This window comes from Notothenia rossii (genome assembly GCF_949606895.1).
Source record: "Notothenia rossii genome assembly, chromosome: 1".
Taxonomy (NCBI): domain Eukaryota; kingdom Metazoa; phylum Chordata; class Actinopteri; order Perciformes; family Nototheniidae; genus Notothenia; species Notothenia rossii.
The window spans coordinates 63,830,790-63,852,767 of NC_136912.1; the positions used below are offsets into that span (position 1 = coordinate 63,830,790).

General features: G+C 40.8%; 1 protein-coding gene across 3 annotated transcripts; it reads right to left on the reverse strand.

Annotated features, from left to right (window-relative positions):
• Positions 1-147: 147 nt before the first annotated feature.
• sass6 (SAS-6 centriolar assembly protein) lies at positions 148-21,849 on the reverse strand. Of its 3 annotated transcripts, none has more exons than XM_079652958.1 (16): positions 21,572-21,848; positions 20,596-20,656; positions 20,214-20,293; positions 20,011-20,124; positions 19,614-19,782; positions 18,681-18,758; positions 17,836-17,955; positions 16,782-16,973; positions 14,544-14,738; positions 12,914-13,003; positions 12,506-12,685; positions 11,345-11,426; positions 10,878-10,987; positions 7,948-8,033; positions 673-764; positions 148-504 (listed from the first exon to the last, which is right to left on the reverse strand). In XM_079652958.1, exons 1-16 carry the CDS (start codon positions 21,631-21,633, stop codon positions 437-439), a joined length of 1,779 nt encoding a protein of 592 aa, XP_079509084.1. In that variant the 5' UTR covers positions 21,634-21,848; the 3' UTR covers positions 148-436. The 3 variants fall into 3 exon arrangements, with proteins under 3 accessions (XP_079509084.1, XP_079509085.1, XP_079509086.1); XM_079652959.1 differs by having other exon boundaries at positions 20,011-20,115; positions 21,572-21,847; XM_079652960.1 differs by lacking the exons at positions 148-504; positions 673-764 and adding an exon at positions 3,199-3,387 and having other exon boundaries at positions 21,572-21,849.
• Positions 21,850-21,978: the final 129 nt, after the last annotated feature.

Sequence of the window (21,978 nt, forward strand, 5' to 3'; positions counted from 1 at the left end):
GATTGCCCCCATATAAACAGTTTAAATGCTAGCATTGCATGACAAAAAAAACAAAACACCAACATTTACATTTGACGGTAACTTGAAGTGAGATGAAATACATTTTCTCTAGATTTATAACCACTCTGGAATTATTCTGAACACCAATGAGGATAAAAAACTGTTTATTACAGAAAATAAAGAACAACACAAACACTTAAAGACTTGAAAACCTAATAAACTGTAACAGGAACATTTTAATATTTAATTTAATGACTTTAATACATTCTCCATGATCACTGGATCCACCATTCAGACAGTTTTAACATGAACTATTAGAATATGATGGATGGATTAAAATAGCAACAAACTACTTAAAAACAACAGCAGGTCACCAACAGGAGCGGGGTGGAGAGCTTTTGCTGCGTTGATGTCCACCTCCGGTTGAGAAGAAACTTTATCTGCTTATGCTTGATGCAGAGAAGTAAGCAGAGGCTATGGAGGGCTTTGTTTGCTGAGGGAAGTCTGAAAAAAAAAAAAAAAGTAGACCTCAATCTCCAATCCCATTCCTTTTAAATGCAAATGTTTTGATTATTTTGATAAAGGCAGTACAAATATTTAACAAGGATGTGTTTTCTTGGAATTCTTCCCGACCAGGTTTTACAGATTATGATGAATATTTTGAAGTTTCACCTTTGTAAAGAAGATTTGACGACAGACCATATATTGGTATGCTATCATCTCTCTTCTCAAAGTACTTTGAATCCAGAGCGCCCGAGTCTCCACTGAGGATGAGAAGAACACAGTGGAAAATAGAAATAAGGTCTGTGGTTAACACAAGCTAAAGCAGGGTATATGGAGGAATCCTGAAGTCAAATGTAATACCTTTTAAGGCCCTTTCCATACATTTTAAAACCTCATCGCAACTTCGAGTTCTAACCGGTTACATTACACACTTTACCTCACATTTACTATATTGATTGTAAGATAGCACAACTAAACAGAGTGCAGACAGACTACTGAAGCCTCCTTTCCTCATTAACTTCAACCTCTCTGTCAAGGTCAGGTTTAATGCAGTGTGCTGCTTTTTTGTTTATGTAGACTCTGTGCTCTTTCATTCCAGTAAATCTCCTCAAAATTCCTCATTTGACCAATAAACAAAACAATTGACAAAACTTTGAACTATGAAATATATTAAACTTTGGTGAGCTTAAGCGGGGTAATGCCATATACAGTGGGGAAAAAAAGTATTTAGTCAGCCACCAATTGTGCAAGTTCTCCCTCTTAAAAAGATGAGGCCTGTAATTTTCATGCTAGGTATACCTCAACTATGAGAGACAAAATGAGAAACAAAAAAATCCAGGAAATCACATTGTCTGATTTTTAAAGAATTTATTTGCTAATTATGGTGGAAAATAATTATTTGGTCACCTACAAACAAACAAGATTTCTGGCTCTCACAGACCTGTAACTTCTTCTTTAAGAGCCTCCTCTGTCCTGTTTGAACTCGTTATCAGTATAAAAGAAACCTGTCCACAACCTCAAACAGTCACACTCCAAACTCCACTATGGCCAAGACCAAAGAGCTGTCAAAGGACACCAGAAACAAAATTGTAGACCTGCACCAGGCTGGGAAGACTGAATCTGCAATAGGTAAGCAGCTTGGTGTGAAGAAATCAACTGTGGGAGCAATTATTAGAAAATGGAAGACATACAAGAACACTGATAATCTCCCTCGATCTTGGGCTCCGCGCAAGATCTCACCCCGTGGGGTCAAAATGATCACAAGAACGGTGAGCAAAAATCCCAGAACCACACGGGGGGACCTAGTCAATGACCTGCAGAGAGTTGGGACCAAAGTAACAAAGTAACACACTACGCCGCCAGGGACTCAAATCCTGCAGTGCCAGACGTTTCCCCCTGCTTAAGCCAGTACATGTCCAGGCCCGTCTGAAGTTTGCTAGAGAGCATTTAGATGATCCAGAAGAGGATTGGGAGAATGTCACATGGTGAGATGAAACCAAAATAGAACTTTTTGGTAAAAACTCAACTAGACGTGTTTGGAGGAGAAAGAATGCTGAGTTGCATCCAAAGAACACCATACCTACTGTGAAACATGGGGCTGGAAACATCATGCTTTGGGGCTGTTTTTCTGCAAAGGGACCAGGACGACTGATCCGTGTAAAAGGAAAGAATGAATGGGGCCATGTATCGTGAGATTTTGAGTGACAACCTCCTTCCATCAGCAAGGGCATTACATTACATGTTGTTTGTTCGACGCTTTTATCCAAAGCGACTTACATACATTCAGTACTGTGGACAACCCCACAGGAGCAATTTGGGGTGAAGTGTCTTGCCCAGGGACACAACGACATGCTGACTGCAGCGGGACTCAAACTTGCTACCCCCTGATTTGAAGTCCAGCACTCTATCCACTGAGTCACAGCCACCCCATTGAAGATGAAACGTGGCTGGGTATTTCAGCATGACAATGATCCCAAACACACCACCCGGGCAACGAAGGAGTGGCTTCGTAAGAAGCATTTCAAGGTCCTGGAGTGGCCTAGCCAGTCTCCAGATCTCAACCCCATAGAAAAATCTTTGGAGGGAGTTGAAAGTCTGTGTTGCCCAGCGACAGCCCCAAAACATCACTGCTCTAGAGGAGATCTTCATGGAGGAATGGGCCAAAATACCAGCAACAGAGTGTGAAAACCTTGTGAAGACTTACAGAAAACATTTGACCTCTGTCATTGCCAACAAAGGGTATATAACAAAGTATTGAGATGAACTTTTGTTATTGACCAAATACTTATTTTCCACCATCATTTGCAAATAAAGTCTTTAAAAATCAGACAATGTGACTTTCTGGATTTTTTTTTCTCATTCTGTCTCATAGTTGAGGTATACCTAGGATGAAAATTACAGGCCTCTCTCATCTTTTTAAGTGGGAGAACTTGCACAATTGGTGGCTGACTAAATACTTTTTTGCCCCACTGTAGGAGCTCCCTCACAAATACACAGGGGTTAAATTGGGCCGGGGCTGTCCGGGGCAGAGCCCAAGCACATAGGACGATGCCCTGACGTCATTACCCTTACACATTTGTCACATGTTTACAAAAAACTATATATATGTTAAGACTTTTCTCGTTCTTAATATATACTATATTTAGGGTTGATATGTGTTGACTTTACTTTAAAATAGCAGATCTCTGTGACCGGATATAGTTCGGCTTAGTGAACATTTGTCTCTTCCTTGGTGGAGCAGCATCGCCCGGATTCAGCTGCTCCTTCGTGGCTCCTTCGTGGCTCCTCCGTGCAGAGAGTCTGCACTGCAGCAGTGTGTGTCAGCGACGTGCAGTGAGGGGAGGCACGGATTGGCCATCGGGAGAGTCGGGACTTAAAGGGGACCTATCATGCAAAATGCACCTTTATACGTCTTTTATACATGAATATATGTCCCCGGTGTTCCAGGGAACTCACCAAGTGTCAGAAAACACAACCCTCTCTATTTTCCTCCTTAGCCAAATCTCTAAAAAAGGTGCTGCAACGGATCTGAAAAAAACGGATCCAGATTTCAACACTTTTCTACGTCACAAAGAGGTGCTCCGCTTATTGGTTAACTCTCCACCTATCAGGGGAATGAGCCACGGCCACGTGCATTGCCAAACCTCTCATTCGCATATACTGTAGGACGGATTTCCTTCCATTCAAATGTTAACGAAACGGACAGACTTCCGTGCACATCAGCGGCTGTCGGATTAAAACAGTTTAATGCACTTTTAACACTCACGTACCCAGGATTCCTGCTCCTTTCCTGGGTTACAAAGTGAGGTGACGCAGCCTGTCCTCTGGGTGCGCTCTGTGTGGGGGGGGGGGGGTATCGCAGCCTGCTCCTCTCTGCCTGCTGCTGCTGTGCTCTGCCTCTATCCACACAACTTTTCCCAGCCTTTCAGAGACTTATTGCTGGGTCAAACTCTAAGTTACAAACTGTACACATTGCATTCTTGCAAATTAGCCAAAATATGAACGGAATAAGTAGCAAGCATTGTAACAAACAGAGTAAAATAAATAGGGACAACAGCTTGTCGACCATACTTGCCAACCTTTAGACCTCAGAAATCGGGAGCATTTCAAAATGCAAAATTGGGGGGGGGGGGGGTTGCTAGTGGATTGCCGGAGCTGTTAGATTAACATTAACATGCTTATTGTAGTTGTAAGTGCACTGCCTTGCGGCCTGTAGCACCGTCCTTGATGAAGCATATGTGTGGGCTGGACCTGTATTTTACAGGAAACGAGTGAGCAGAGAGTAGAGTAGTTGTCGATTCTTGTTCTGTTTTCTGTGAATATCTGCCTCACCCTCTCAGACTTTGAGTTGCGCGCGCTACTAAAGAGACGTGTTACCATGGAAACCAAATAATGGTGTAGCTGTATTAAAGTCCGAGTGGAAACAGTCGTGTGTAAATCTGATTTTGTCAGAAATCGGGAGAAATGCGGGAGAAATATGACCCCGGGAGGAAACCGGGAGAGGGCAATGAAATCGGGAGTCTCCCGCAAAAATCGGGAGGGTTGACAAGTATGTTGTCAACTAACCATTCAGAAACGTTCTGGCTAGCACTTAGCGTGTGGGACCGGACAGTTTTGATCCCCATCGACAGACTCTCTCCCCTCCCCCCCCCCCCCCCTACAGAGTGGAGCAAGGCAACGAAACTTAAAATAAGAAGCAGCATTTTACGGCGCGCTATGCATGGGGCCGCCTTGAGGGGGTTTCCCCTCGTTTCAGTCAATTAAAGGGTGTTTCATGTTGTCGTTGCTGTGGACCTTCTTAATACCTTGGAAAATGCCGTTTAATACTTTTTAATAGCCTTAATTTTCGCTAAATTGATTTATCTACTTTTAATACTTTTTAAGACCCCGCGGACACCCTGTAAAGAGATTTACGCATTATGATCTACGACTATAAATGTGTCAGGAAATACCTCATTGGTTAAAGTCTGAAGCTTTTATATTTCGTAAAAACAGCAGTTGCTAACAAGTGACTAAATGAAACCACTTAACATCATCACTGTGAACATTAGCCACCCTTAGCTTAGCATTGGTGACGTGAAGTCATGAGACTGATCAAGGTCCTTCATAGCCTAATGTGAGCTATTCATTAGATTGAAAAGCTTAAAGTGAACTATGGTGTCCCCCAAGGTTCTGTGCTTGGCCCCATCCTTTTTTCAATCATCATGCTTCCTCTCGGTTTAATAATTAATAATGATCAATTAGGTTGCCATTTTTATGCCGATGACACTCAGCTCTACATTTCCATTAAGCCCCTGTCACTGTCCCGAAATTGACACCAGATGGACACACGATAAAGGAAATGCTCAAATTCGGCTCTGATCGTAACAACATCGGGCCATTCGTGAGGGCGTCTTAAGCCATTATATGACCGCCGGTGGAGTTTCTCAGGCTCTGGCAGCAACTTCGTGAGCGGTGGCAAAATCTTTGGCATGCCAAAATATTGCCGAAGGACCTTGAAAAGGTTCATTTTCATGTTGAATTTGTATGTCCATTTTGCCTTTCGTAAGGCACTCGTGAGGGCATCTTGTCAAATTGTGTCATCTTCGTCTGATCATCGGTGCCATCGGGCATTTTTCGCCTCACGAAGACAATAAGAAGGAAACAAGAAGCTGCCCAATTGTCTTAGGAAGGCAACACGACTAGGTGAAGCCCTCGCAATGCCGTTGTGTAGCCATCGTATTATAGTACGATGACATCGAGATTGCATTTAATGCACAACAAAATCATGTAAACATATTATGTAAATAACACAATTTGTGTTCTGTGAAACTGAAAAGGATATTACATTGTTTTTGTTACTGTCGTTGCAGTTGTATGTCTTGAATGTAATTTAGGTTAACTTCCTGTTTTATTTAAATGCTTTTATTTTGAAGGCGAGTTTACGCTGTTGACAGGAAGTTGTTGTTGCTATGGAAACAACATGACGGAGATAAGTAATATCTTCTAATCTACATATAAAGACGGAGAAAGTAAAGAATCAAATGTATGTTTAAATGTTAGCACCCCTTGAAGAGGCAAAAGCTCTTACGTTGAGTCTGGATACATTCTAAATCATCAGTAAAGTCTACGACCATATTTCCGTGTGTGGTGCCATCGTGTGGCCTTCTGTAGGCATCGTACTTGCTTCGGCTGTCACTTGGCTGTTGACCAACTTCGGGGCAATCTTCGTGCGAAATTCACAATTCCATATTCGTGTGTCCATCTGGTGTCAATATCGGGACAGTGTGACAGGGGCTTTAAGCAGGACAACTCATCAACTGACACAAGTCGAAAATTGCATAAAATAAACCAAACTATGGATGTCATCCAACTTCCTCCAATCAAACACAGAAAAAACTGAAATGTTACTTCTTCGTCCAAAACATATCAGGGAAAAATTCTGCGACCTCAGCCTGAACGTAGCTGGTTCAACCATCCACAAAGTCCATTCACCAAAAATCTTGGAGTTATATTCGATCCAGATCTGTTTAAAAATCACATTAAGGACATGACAAAAACTGCTTTTTGTCATGTCCTTAGCCAATGCTGAAATTCTAGTCCAGGGTTACTCAAATACAAATCTTAAAAAGGTCCAAAAAATAATAATTCAATAAGAGAAAATTCTGTTTATTACAGTCATTCAAGCTTTTAAACAATTGCAACAAGATTCTTAACACGAGGTTGCAAAACCTAAAATAATCTGTATGCAGCAGTTTTCATTGTTGTTGTGTCTGTGCTTGATCCCTCAGGAGTCGCAGTGTAAGAGCTGCGCAGTTATGAATAAAGGCCGCTGCACCCTCTTTCATTCAGCATTCCCATTATTGCTTTATAAATGTCTTGCCCCCTTGTGTGTCCACTGAGGTTGGTCAGGCCCAACACATCTTCAACAAACTCTCCCTTTGCCTCATCATAAAAACTCACAAACACCAGCAACTGAGCATCGTCAGTGGTGTCAGTGGACTCATCCAAAGCTAAGGACATGCACTGTGCATTTCGTATTCCATCACAAAGCTGATTAATCAAATCACCAGCCAGTATTTATGTTCTTCTGGTTGCTGTGGAATCTGAGAGGGGGATTTGCTTGATTTGACCTGTTATTTCCTCTTTTTGTTTGCCTTCACATGGTCTCCATCACTTCAGTCATGCATTATTTTATACTCGGTTATTATCCAGTGGAAAGTTCTTACCTACTGGCCAGTTAAATCAAAGTGGTTACTTTTTTTTGGCTGGGCAGTGTAGTTTTACACAGTCTTATTTGACTTTCTCAGGACTTAAAACAGTTTTTTGGGGGCAGACCCCCACAAAGAAAAAAATATATTTACACACGTACAGATGCAAGTAGATGAGCTGTTAACTCTCACTCTGACTTTTCTTTTTTTAAACACACACTCATTTTTCCCACCCTCATTCCGCGAAGACCCGCCCTACTGTGTGCCTCTGATTCGCTTACTGTTGGTGGGGGGAAAAAACGCTGACGGGATGCTGAATGTGATTGGACCAATGCGTTGACAGACACACACAGACAGTGGAACAGTCGTACAAGCAAAGGCGCTGTTTGCAGTGGACATAGCGGAGAATTTTGACTAGTTGCGTTGTGGCGATGTCTTGCAGATAACACAGATAATACATATGAAAAGTGTAATTTGCTCAGAGTCCAGAGACAGTTGTGGTTCGGTCCGGATCGGAGTCCGGACTTTGAGGATGCCTGCTCTAGTCCATACTTTTGTTTCATCTCGGTAGGATTACTGTAATTGACATCTTATTTTCTACAATATTCCAAAATACTATTGCTTTTTGTCGAGGGAGCCCTTGTATTGCTTTCTTCCGGGTCGGCATACAAAGCTACGTCATCACTGCACTACTGTATGCTAGGTCTTTTTTAAGCGAAATACATTGTGCAGTCTTTGCAGAGGAAGTACTCACGTGTGTCTGATGGCTTCCTGCACTGATCGCTGCTCAGCAGGCGTGACATCAGCAGCAGCTCTGCCAGTCTGAGGGTAAAACTGTGCCTGTAAGCACACACCCACAAAGACACACAACACACTTTTAACTGCTGTACGCGGTGTAATCACACAAGATATGTTATGTATTTTTTCTCATCAAGAACTGGCTCATTATAAGATTACACCAACCACAGATTCTAAAATGGACTTGCATTGCTTCAGTTAACCATTAATAAGTATTTTTAGAATTAAAAATAAGATTTATATATATATATATATATATATAAAACGGTATATTAGTATTCCAACAAATGAATGCAAAGACAAAAAGGCACCAAGCTGCTCCTTTCAAGTGAACAATGATTTAAAAGATAAAAAGGTATACAATTTAGAATGATTATATATATATATATATATATATATATATATATATATATATATATATATATATATACATACACACAGTTGCAAGAAAAAGTATGTGAACCCTTTGGAACTACCTGGATTTCTGCATAAATTGGTCATAAAATGTGTTCTGATCTTCATCTAAGTCACAACAATAGACAAACACAGTCTGCTTAAGCTAAAACCACACAAACAATATGTTTTTATGTTTTTATTGAACACACCACTTAAACATTCACAGTGCAGGGTGGAAAAAGTATGTGAACCCTTGGATTTAATAACTGGTTGACCCTCCTTTGGCAGCAATAACCTCAACCAAACGTTTCCTATAGTTGCATATCAGACCTGCACAATGGTCAGGAGGAATTTTGGACCATTCCTCTTTACAAAACTGTTTCAGTTCAGCAATATTCTTGGGATGTCTGGTGTGAATCGCTCTCTTGAGGTCATGCCACAGCATCTCAATTGGGTTGAGGTCAGGACTCTGACTGGACCACTCCAGAAGACGTATTTTCTTCTGTTGAAGCCATTCTGTTGTTGATTTACTTCTGTGCTTTGGGTCGTTGTCCTGTTGCATCACCCATCTTCTGTTGAGCTTCAATTGGTGGACAGATGGCCTTAAGTTCTCCAGCAAAATGTCTTGATAAACTTGAGAATTCATTTTTCCGTCGATGATGGCAATCCGTCCAGGCCGTGAGGCAGCAAAGCAGCCCCAAACCATGATGCTCCCTCCACCGTACTTCACAGTTGGGATGAGGTTTTGATGTTGGTGTGCTGTGCCTTTTTTTCTCCACACATAGCGTTGTGTGTTCCTTCCAAACAACTCAACTTTGGTTTCATCTGTCCACAGAATATTATGCCAGTAGTGCTGTGGAACATCCAGGTACTCTTTTGCAAACTTCAAACGTGCATATCAGAACACATTTTATGACCAACTTATGCAGAAATCCAAAGGGTTCATACTTTTTCTTGCTACTGTATATATATACACAAACTGTATATATATATATAAACTAGAGATGGGAATTTGAAAGCAAATGTATATTCGAATATTCAACCCCCAAAAAAACGGTTAACCGAAATGTACATATCCTATAAAAAAAAAATGGGGTAAAAAAAAAGGTTCCAACATTTTTTTCAAATTTTTTGGAAAAAAAAAAATACATGTTTAAATAAATATAGAAACCAAGTCAAATTTGTCAAATGTATTGAACTGGTGATCACAGTTTGACAGCTATAGGCCTACAGCTTTCATGCTTAAAACATCAAAAACCTATAACAGGGCCTATATGCACAGAATGCAGCTATTCAATGGCATAGCATGTCTACATGCTCAGGGGAGATACGGGTGCGGAGGCGATTCACAATCAGGCCAGCTGTAGAGAAGACCCTCTCAGCTGGAACGGGAGGTTGCGGGTATCGCAAGGTATAGCATGCATTTATACGTTTAATTTGGCATAGTTCTACACCGCACTCACTAACCTGGTCGAAATATTTCCACACATTACTCCTTTTTGACGCCATGTCTGTTTTGTAGGACTCTCCGTTAGAGTGTAAATAATTACCGGACTATGACTGGTAAAATATGTTGAATACCGGCAAAACTAAATCTCTCCAGTCAAAATGTCTATGTACTTTGCCGCCACACACGGTTACCAAGCAGCGCTTATTGTTGTTTAGGCTGGCCACTCATGTGTCGCAAGTGTTGACAGGGGCGTGGGAGCACGCTCATCAACTGTTAGCGCCGGAACCTTGCAACGGCTGCGGAGCACATTTGCGCCGCATTTGGGCCTAAGATGAGGTTCGAGTCTGCGTGATCTGCGTGTAGGGAGGGGCAGCAGCCATATCATTAGCTACAACTAGCTAGATCTGATGGATTTGGACATAAACGCGAGTGAAGTATAACTGGACGCGAGAGAGAGAGAGAGACCAGCACCTGCAGCTCTGCCCACTGTGAGGGACCGGTGAGCGGAGCAAAACACACCTTTAGACCTAACACATTTAGCTATGGCACTGTCGTATACATTGAATTATTCAATTTGATAATATGTAATCAACTTAGGCATCCCTCCCAATTTCTTTTTAAATAAAATTAAAATATTCATAACTCATATTCCAATACCTGAATAATTATTCAAATACCTGAATAATTTCGAATATTCTATTAATTGTTCCCATATCTAGTATAAACATTTCAATCCTATTTATCATAACGTTTGTAGCAATATCCCGATAAGATTTGTCGTCTTTGACAAAGACGATGTAATTGCATAACTCACGGGAGGGCTATTTCTTTCAGAAGCTATGCTTTCTGCCCTCCAGCTTCAACTAGCCTTGTTTTCTTGTACCTTGCCTGTATATATTATTTGGAATTTTTCTAATTAAAAAAAGATGGAATATTGTTTTTTTCAACTGTGGCATGTGGCCCTGACATTTTTAAATAGATGTTGTAAAGTTGTGGGTAAAGTTTAATTTGTTTTGTTTAAAAGTACAAGCATCTCCTACCCTCTGGGCTGGTGCTGTGGATAGAAGTGAAGGGGTGTTCATACACTCAGGAGACTGGGGCTTTCTGGAGAGCTGCTTTTCATTTAGCTGCTTGTTGAGCCAGTTTATAACTGTGAGGGGAACAAAAGGTAACAGAGACAAGGAGTTGTGATTCTCCCACTGTTAGACGATTAGCTGTTTGGACAAGCCCACTTATCTTTAAACTGCCAGCCAATTAAACCCAATAAAACTGATAATCCACACATGAGCTGGCAACATAAGTAGGCCACATCATGTGTACAGCAGCTAACATCAATAAAAACATAGATTCTGATGAGGTAACTGGACATTTCTATGAGAAAAAACGTGGCAAAGTACGATTCCAAACAGAATGTGTATATGAAAATGTCTAAAAACTGATGCACTAAGAAGTTTAGACATTATATGGATGGCAGTTCATCGTTGAAATGGGAGGAAAGCTTCCTCACCATTCTCATTGGTTTTCAACACCTCTCTGCTTTCATTGAGCTTCTGTACTGTCGTCTCCAGCTGCTCCTTCAGTTTTGAAACCTGAAATATATGAATAACATTTGTATCAAGAATTACACTTAAAGAGCTATTGTGGCTCTTTTCATATACATAGACAAGGCACTAACATTATTCCAACAAATGAATGCAAAGATAAAAAAAGGCACCAATCTGCAATTTCCTTTCAAGTGAACAATGATTCAAAAGATAAAAAGGTATACAATTTAGAATGATAGAGATAAAAAAGGGGGAGGAAAATCCACCTTATGTGTGATTATCACTATTAGATATTTTATAGATAGAGGTGTACGGAACGTTTGTTCAGTCTCAAGCCAATAACATTACTCATTCATTAGTGTTATAGAAGCAACATGTAAATAAAGGCTACCATTTTAGAGTGAGCTGCTTGTTTTCTAATACTTGTGTTTGAAAATCCTTCAAGTTCTTTATTCTGCAAAAGGTGTGAGAATGTGTAAACTGTAGGGGTGTGTATTGCAGATTTGATCACAATACAACATCCATTCTTTGAACACATTGTGATATTTGCCGATATCAAATAATAACATTTTTATCCAATGCAATACAGTATGCAATTCATAATTATTATCTTATTGGCACATCACAGTACATATTGTTACTCTGTACACATACTTATTATGTGCACATTTCTACTTTATATAATTATTTTGATTCTTTTTATCTTTGATTGGACATTTTTGCTTCAGTATTTGTTATGTTTATATAAATAATTGTATTTAATCTTCTTACATTAACCTCTTATGTTATATTAATACTGTTATTTTAATCTTTTATTTTTGTAATCCTAAAATAGAGCAACTGTCGCAAAACCCCACTTGGATAATTAATTCTGATACCAGCTAACAAAAAGAAACTAAAGTGGTATTGGACTATTCTATTACACGTCACTAAATCAATCTATTTTACATATAGCTCTACTGTTGTGAAACACAACCCCTTTTTCTTTCATTCATCAAGAATATTTTAGTTTTTTTAATCTTTGTTCATTCTTTGGTTGACATAATTCCTTATAGCTATGCATGTACATGTGTATATAATATATGAGGCCGTTTACAGCGTTCTGAAAGACTTCTCAGACAGACCTGCTCCTCCTTGCTGCTGAGCTGCTGCTGAGTGCTCTGCAGAACCTTTTCAACACTCTGGAGTTTTTCTGATGTGTCCTGGAGGACCTTCTCCTGTGACACGGTCACAGTGTTTTTTAATTTAATTTTTCCAACCAGGCCTCGAACCTCGCCCTGCAGCTTCTTAATGATGCCATTAGCCTGGGTTCAAAGAAATAGGAAGTAAGAAAGTGGACAGAACAAGGTGCAGTTATACACTCAGTTTATAAGGTACAGAAGTGATTCTGTTACTCTGTGCAGCCCATTTAAATCAATGAGGTTAGGCTCAGTGTTGAGAGTAGGAGCGTGTTGCTGTGGAAACAAGGATATTGATGCTGATGGTGGGGTAACAGTGTTTCCTTCATGTGTTCAGCCTGCAGCCTCACTCACTTTTATCAGCTCCTCAGAAAGAGATTTCACTGTGGCCTCGAGTTTCCTATTGTGAAGTTCTTTACTTTCAGCATTTTCTTCCATTGATTCCTGGAAAATAACAAAAAAGATACATTATATGAGCAAAATATCCATATGGTGTTATTCTATACTCCTCTTACTGTCAGTAAATCCTTTTCAACCAATTGTGTGTTTAGTACCAGGTATTACTCAATAAAAGACCATCATATGGGAATTTCAGTTAATAGTTTATTAGAAATAAATAATGATATTTATTTATTTTTGATTTATTTAAACAGGCAGAGTAACTCAAGATGTCAAAAAAAGTGCAGTGCTGTAAAAAGTAGAATATAAGGGGAAATAATGTTTTGCCATTTTTTTGTTTTGTTGTTTGGTTTAATGTTCAATTATTCTGAAAGACCATAATCATGTTGGTGACAGAGGCCCATGTAGATGTAGCGGTTGGTATCTCCCATGTACTTCGCTTAAAGGTCCCATGCATGGCCATTTCTACTGATCATAATTCCATTGTTGAGGTATACTAGAATAGATTTAAATTGTTCGATGTTCCAAAATCACATTGGTTTCTCATACAGCATCTCTGTATAGTATGTTTATTCATTCTCTGTCCTACACGGCTTGTTGGAGCCCAGTGTGCTCTGATTGGTCAGCTCACCCACTCTGTTCTGATGAGTCCACCACCGTTAAAGCGGAACATCAGTGATTATGTGTTACAATGGCGTAGGCAAACAGAAAATGTCACCAGTAATGACAGACACATTAGAATGCTGTGTGGGGTCTGGGTGCCTTGTTGGCGGGACGTTGCAGCCGAGACAGCGAGACATCTCGAAACTTAGCCTGAACTCAGCGTGAGCACCATGGACACGGGAAGGGGGGGTGCTGCATCTGTGAGGCTCCACTAGCACCCGCACGCCCCCCTCAGCCCCAAACGCGGCGCACCTACAGTGTAAGAGCGCCACAGATTTGCCGCTCCGAGGCTCCACTAGCACCCCCCCCCCCCCCCCCAGTGCGTCACAGTTTTGCCGCTGAGAGACTGTGTGTGTGTGTGAGGAGCTCCACGGATTGGTCCATTGGGTCGTCGTTACGTCACTTGGTTCCCGGAAGAAAACAATGGAAAAAGGGAAATCTCCAACGAGGCGTTCTGGGGCAGCATAGACAGGTCTTTTCTGTGTTAGAGTTTTACTCGCTACAGGGTGTACTTTGAGGGTTTGTGGCTTTGCAGACCGTTTACATGGATAAAACCCTTCATAACACACAAGGGGACGGGTAATAACCGGAAAAGCATGGCATGGGACCTTTAATGTTTAGCATTAATTGTTGTCTGGCATGGGATAAAGAGCATGGGTATTGGATAAGATAAGATGGACCTTTATTAATCCCCGTGGGGAAATAGTAGTAGTTCAAACAGCAACAGGGTTAGGATGAAAACCAGGACAGCACAGATTAATCAAATCAAAAATCAAATCAAAGATAAAAAACTATGAAATAAGAAATTAATTCAAATGATAAAGTGCAGCGAACCTTGAGACAATCATAACCCAGGAGGAGCGCTAAGTTAGTCTGGTCTTTAACAGAGATTGTAAAAGGACAAATTTGAAGAAGCTCTTACCTTCTGCTGCTGTGTGGCTTCCAGCACCTCTTTAGTGCGCCGCATGAGCTGCTCCTTATCTTTGATCTCCTGCTCCAGAACAGCCACCCTCATCTGCAGCTGGCTCACCACACGCTCCTTGTCGTGGACCCCTGTGTCCAGGGTGCCGTTCTCCCTCCTGAGAGACAGGACCTGCTGCTTGGACCGCTGGCACTCCTGCACACAGAGCGGCATCATCATCAATGACAATCACTATTCCTTTGACTAGACACCATCTGCAGGGGAATCACACCAGACGCAATGCCAACACTTGGAAGTATGGATTGTCCTTTCGCCTCTCTTGCTCAGACCAAGAACATCTTTCAACTCAGCCTTTATGTTCTTCCCAAGTCGCGATCGAGCCACCATTGCCATTACTTTCTTTTTTGTATAGTGCTTTTATCTCTAACTAAACCTAATCTTTCTGTAAGTTGCATAGGCTGCATTTACTTTTTTGACTGGCTCTCACATCACTGCCCAAAATGCCTGCTCTATTAAGGAATCTCCCCACAATTTCCGCACTGAAGAACTGACTTTCTTATTTAACACCACCTGCATTTTCATTCTGTTGCTCTTTTTTATGAAGCAGCTTAAGACACATTACATTACATTGCATTTAGCTGACGCTTTTATCCAAAGCGACTTACAATAAGTACATTTGACCAGGAAGATACAACCTTGAAGAAAACAGAATCATATAAGTACATCAGGTTTCATAGAGCCAAACATTTCAAGTGCTACTCAACTGGCTTTAGATAAGCCAGTCCTTTATTAGTATATAAGTGCTCTGTTAGTATTTATATCGCTCGAAGTGGAGTCTAAAGAGATGAGTTTTCAGTCTGCGCCGGAAGATGTGTAAGCTTTCTGCTGTCCTGATGTCAATGGGGAGCTCATTCCACCATTTTGGAGCCAGGATAGTAAACCCACGTGTTTTTGCTGATGGGAACTTGGGACCCCTTGCAGTGCGGGTGCAGCGAGCTGTTTGGCTGATGCAGAGCGGAGTGCACGTGCTGGGGTGTACGGTTTAACCATGTCCTGGATGTAGGAAGGGCCAGATCCAGCATCCAGCATGGTACGCAAGTACCAGTGTCTTGAAGTGGATTCTAGCAGTTACCGGAAGCCAGTGAAGGGAGCGGAGGAGCGGCGTGGTGTGGGAGAATTTTGGAAGGTTGAAGACCAGATGAGCCGCTGCATTCTGGATGAGCTGCAGAGGTCGGATGGCACATGCAGGTAGACCAGCCAGGAGGGAGTTGCAGTAGTCTAGGCGTGAGATGACGAGAGCCTGGACCAGAACCTGCGCTGATTTCTGGGTCAGCTGGGGACGTATCCTCCTGATGTTGTAAAGCGTGTATCTGCAGCAGCGGGTTGTAGCAGCAATGTTTGCAGTGAAGGACAGTTTGTTATCTAGGATCACACCCAGGTTCCTTGCAGTCTGAGTTGGGGAAACAACAGAGGTGCCGATGTTGATTGTTTGGTCAAGAGTGGGACAATCTTTTCCCGGAGGGAAAAGCAGTTCGGTCTTGTCAAGGTTGAGCTTGAGGTGATGAGCAGACATCCACCGAGAGATGTCTGCTAGGCAAGCAGAGATGCGTGCGACGACCTGGGTCTCTGAGCGGGGAAAGGGCAGAATTAATTGGGTGTCGTCAGCGTAGCAGTGGTATGAAAAACCATGCGGGCTAATGACAGATCCGAGCGAGTTTGTGTACAAGAAGAAGAGCAGGGGACCAAGAACAGAGCCCTGAGTGACCCCTGTAGTTAATTGACAAGGGTCGGACTCGGACCCTCTCCAAGTTACCCTGTAGGTGCGGTCTTTGAGGTATGAGGTGAGGAGGGAAAGTGCCGTAACTGAAACTCCAAGTTCTTGGAGAGTGCGAAGGAGGATCTGATGGTTCACCGTGTCGAATGCAGCAGACAGGTCCAAAAGGATGATGACAGAGGAGAGGGGAGGCTGCTTTAGGAGTGTGCAGTTCCTCAGAGACAGCAAGGACACATTGGTGGAGTCTGAAAACAGAGCTAACAGAGAGAAAATAGGATTCATTCATCAGATGGACCCAAACACTTGCTAAACGTGGCAAATGAGGCCGTTTCAAAACAGTTTCACCATATGAACTTTAAAAGGTGGGTCAATGTCATGTTCACAACTTGATACCTGGGGGTTCCTTAAAACATCAGTTACTGCTGATATAAAGCTCTGTAATCTGGGCCCGGTCATTATTTTACCTCTTCTGCACCCACTAGTTTGACCTTCAGGTCTCTGATGACAGACTCGTTCTTGTACTTCCTCTCTGTGAGCTCTCTGCAGGAGGCCTCCAGCTCTGTGAGTCTGCCGTGGAGCTGCTGGCTGCTCGTCTTATGAGAGCTCTCCAGCTCCTGGCGGATCTGCTCCGTCTGCTGCTGGAGCCGGCTCTGCAACTGAAACATTAATCAACATGTTCAATTCCAAATAAATGAATGTTCCCCTAATAAATCAACATGCTTCCTTTTCAGATTTAGATTAACAAGATGTCTGATAGAGGAAAAACATTTCTTTTTTAAAGTGGACCTATCATGCTATATTTGAAACATATATTGTAGGGCCATACCTATACAAAACATGTCTGTGAAGTTTTTTGCTTAAAATACCAAACAGATCACCCATTGTAGCCATGCCTCATACTGCTCAAACCCCTCTTTTGAAGCCCTGTTAGAGAAACGCAGATATTGGGTCCTTAGCTTGAAAAAAAAAAAAAGAGGAGGCGGAGCTAATGCCTGATCAGAATTCTACCGGAGATAAAGTTAAATTATGCTGTGATAAAACGCCATCCTGTTTAAACCACATTAAGGATTATTTCTGAAACAGTATGGAGCTCAAATGCTTTTTCTCTTGCAGGTTTATCACAAGGTGAGTTACTTTTTTTTTATTTCCTGCTTTTTAAACACATGTCCTCTCCAGTACAGGTTAGCTCTGAGTGTTAGCGAGGCTTGCTAATGTAAACAAAGGCGAGATTACGTCCAAACACGTCAGGCATTGTTTCTGATAGCAATTTTCTGTGGGTCCGCTGCCGATTTGACGTCAGATCGGGAGCAAATCTGTATCGTTGTACCACCGTTTTTAAAAGACTTGGGTACGGAGAAAAAGAGAGAGGGTTTTATTTTCTGGCGCTGCGTGAGTTCCCCGACGCACCAGGGACACATATGTATGTATAAAAGACATCACAAAGTGCATTTTGCATGATAGGTCCCCTTTAAATTAAGAGCCCTTTAATGCATTAGAAACATAGCTAAGGAGCCTTACCTCTGCAGCCTTCTCTCTCTCCGACTGTAACTCCAGAGAATGACGGCTGGACAGACAGCTGCTCTGACTCGTCCACTCTGAGCGCATTTTGTCCAACTCTTTTGTTTTCTCTGACAGAGTCTGTGAGACAAATTCAGGTATATTAACATAGTAAGCCTGTTGTTGTGCCATTCGGCTGTCATGAGGGGCGGGGCGTGCCCATCAGGAGAAGCTTTGATTTCAGTTTCTACTCAAAGACCCCTCAACATGCGAACAGGAAGCAACCCGCTGTTCCTCTCCTGAGGCATAGCCATGTTTATTTGACATCAACCTTTAAATATATATTCAATTATACTATTAATTGAACCTGGTGTGTATAGTTCTTGATAACAAGAGCAATTAGAAATGAGACCTTGTTGAAAATAACAGCAGGCTCATTTAACCACAAGATACAAGTGACATCTCCTACGCTGTGCCAAGAGCTAGAGCCATAGATGACTCCAAAAAGTGGTGAAAATGAAGTTTGTATTGAGCGCTTTTCCAGTCCTTGTGAACCCTCAGAGCATTTTGATATATACAAGTCAGCATTCACCCATTCATACAGAGGCAGAGAATGCCATACACGGTGCCACCTGCTCAGGAGACAAGCATTCACACACAACGTCGCTCATCGTGGCTAATTTAGGATTAAGCTGCACCCTGCTCAATGATTCCCACTAACATTAACCTAAAACAATTGACATTTTGAAAAGTTTAATGTCCAGAATTTTTAAAGGAATCTCTGATGTCCAGTGTGTGAAATATGTGGAACATTTTAACATTTAAATGAAGTTTCAACATGATCGTATGAATGAGAAAAGGCTCACCTGTTGAGCATAGTTCAGCTGCCTGGTCAGATCATCTTCAGTCTTCTTCAGCTTCATCTCCACAGCCTGCTTCTCTGCCTGATACACACAGATAACATTTGTGATGGATGTTTAGTTTAACAGTTAGCCCCTAGGCGCTGTTCAAAGTGCTCCAGGCAGGTGGATATGTGGTGCGTTTGGTGACTTGAACTGCTGTAAATCTCCCGTTTTACATTCCCAAGGGAGTTTCTCTTCCACACACTCTGAAACGCCTCCATTGGACTCCTTTTGTTTACTTGTGTTACATAGTCAAATTACTATGTAACACACGCGCTTCTATTGGCTAGCGCTCCAACATATTGTACGTCATAGGCTAAGGGGCGGGACATCTCTAAGCGGTTGACCAATCAGAATAGAGCCTTTTGAACATTAAAGCATGTAAACTTGTCACAGTAGGGGGACAAAATACAAATAAAAACCTGAAAATTAGCATTAATTCACTAAAATTTGATACGATCCAAAGCTGCAGACTTAAAGCTAACATATAGATAGCAAAAAGAGACAAACCAACTATATTTCAATATAAAAAAACTACACAAAAACAGTGTAATTAAATTATAATATTCAACACATTTTTTCATGCCAATAACAATTTTAGATCAGATATAAATATGAAATGTGGCTCTTATAATTGCATTTAGGGCTGCACAATTAATCGGAATGTTATTATAATCACAATAGGAACTAGTGTGATATCCAAATCGCAGTAAGCGCTATATTTTGTAAAGCACCATATGTGTACGTTTTGTGATGCTACAGCGAAGTTCTGACCTACAATCCGTTTGTTACTAACCAAATAAAAATCTTTTTTTGGAACAGACCCTAAGTAAAATAACAGGTTCAAATAGTGCAGCCCTAATTTAATTGATGATGAACAATGCTGAATGAGCCCACCTTGAGAGAGGAGAGGCACACTGCCAGGTAGTCTTTGATCTCTTTGTCGGAGCCTTGAACGAGTCGCAGGGAGAGGTGGTTCAGGTGTTTGAAGGCATTTGTCTCCACAACACTGAAGGAGGCAAGGCCTTCAAGCACTGGGGACTGAGTGGACAAGTGAAGAAGAAACCTGGGGGGGGGGTGTGATGTTGTTTTTACTGAAACCTTCATTATATACATCATTAATATGTTGGCCAAACAACAGATTAAACCTGCATTTGAAACGAAGCTTTAAAGTGTAATAAAAAAATCTCAGCATTTGTGTCTATATCTCAATGTTTATATTTAATATTGGAATGGAATGAATAGGACAAATCAATATATGATGAGAAGCTTAAGTTGAACAGGGTGATGTTACCTTGGATTTTCGGACACTTGCTCAGAATAGCAAAGATTAAGCAGGTCAATAAACTTCTGAGGAAAGGACGTAAAGTCTATCAGTAGACCCTGCTGGACTTTCAAACTACTCAAACAATAAGACATAAAGAAAACAGAAGTGAGATTAGGATCAACGCATTCAAACACTGAGCTTTGTATTTTTAGAATTGGATAATTACTTACCTTTGGAAATCTTCTTCTGATATGGAGAGGTTAAAAAGAAAATATGGATCCAAATCATCTGTTAGTCGTACAAGAAGATCCTAATAGGAAACGAAAACAGGAAGTTAGTTCAACAGAGTTCTGGGGTGTAAACTATGAAGTAAGATCACCAGAACCAACGTTCAAATAAGGCCTAAGGCAACTTGTTGTATTAAATAAGAGGAAAGCTGGCAAAAATGTTAATTAATTAATAGGTGGTAATCTATTTCATTTCCCCCTTGATGTAATCTGTGCCTCTTTTTTTATTTTTAACTTGATTTATAAATTATAAATGAGCAAAAAGTTATATATGAAACCATAGGTCCTAAAATATGCAATTAAAACTGCAAAAGCTCTTACTCACCCTTTTGTGCACAGGACTGTTTGTCAACTGAAGCTCAATGGTGACTCGGATATTTGCTTTCCTGTAAAAATTAAGCAGCAAACTGGTAAAAAAAAATCTACTAAACAATCTGATTTCTTATGCTGCGACATGTACTACAAGCCAACAAATATATATTATTGACACTTTCACTTCATAGTGTTCATGGTAATCTTAAGCTATTTAGTAGTGGATTTTAAATGTATTCATAGAAACATAAAAATGCTGATGAAATGTCAAAAGTTTAATGTTCTATTTTAATTTTTATTTCAGAAGCTTCTGGTTGGTCTAAGAATAATATATTTAGCTAATATGAATGGCATAATATAGCTAAAATGGTTTCAGGAATATTATATAAATTCAATAGTTTATGGTTTAAAAATGTTTGTCTCTACAATATTAAGTAAACGTTTTCTATTGTTGTATTAAAATAGGATTTAGCTTTGTGGAACAATAGATACATAGCTAAACAATGGTCCATTATATTGTATTTTCAATAAGTCAATATCATGCACTTGTTTTGGTTGTTCATTTGAAGATAATTGAAATGAACCCATTTAATTCATTATTTCCCAGAAAGTTCTGGAGGACTAGTCATCTGTAGGCTGAATGAATGTGTCTGTCAATATTGTTAGTAACCAACACTAACAATCATTATTCTACATAAAATATTATGTTTGTATTGCAACATGAATACATGTTTTAGTCATTGAGATATGAAGCTAACGTTAGCTAGGTTTGAGTTCTGTTAAAACAGTTGAAGCTAAGCCAGAGTCATATCAATAAACGTCTGAAATATAGGTTTAAGTTTGTTATGTTAAAACACCTGTAGCTAGCTAAGCTAAGAGTAATGTTACATCGCCTAGGTTATGATACAGAAGTTTAAATCTTTATCTTTGTAAGAGTTAGGTTAAAACGTCTGTAGCTATATCGACAGGTGTGTGTTAAAACGTCTCACCTGTCCTCGCAGTCTCTGCACCTCACGTTCACCTGCAGCTCTTTGCAAAACAGCTCCTCCATGTTGTTAATAAACGAGTCTTTTATCGGGGAACAAACTGACACGCTAACGTTAATGAAGCGGTTAACTATTCGTACTGGGAGGCTATCATTTCCTTCCCAAGGACCAGGCACATTGTTGTTATTACTGAAGTAAATTTTGGATTTGGCGCTTTTCAGCCGCCAACTGTACGACCCTGGAAACGGAACCTGAACGGTCCTCCTTCTTGATGTTTAACGGCTGTTTAACGGCAAACATAAAGCCTTTACCGCCGCCTACCGGCTGGAGTGGAACAGTAAAGGAAACAGCAACAGGATTTTTAGCTTAGTTGCTGGTGCTTGTTTGAATGTTTCTTCATTATTCAAGAA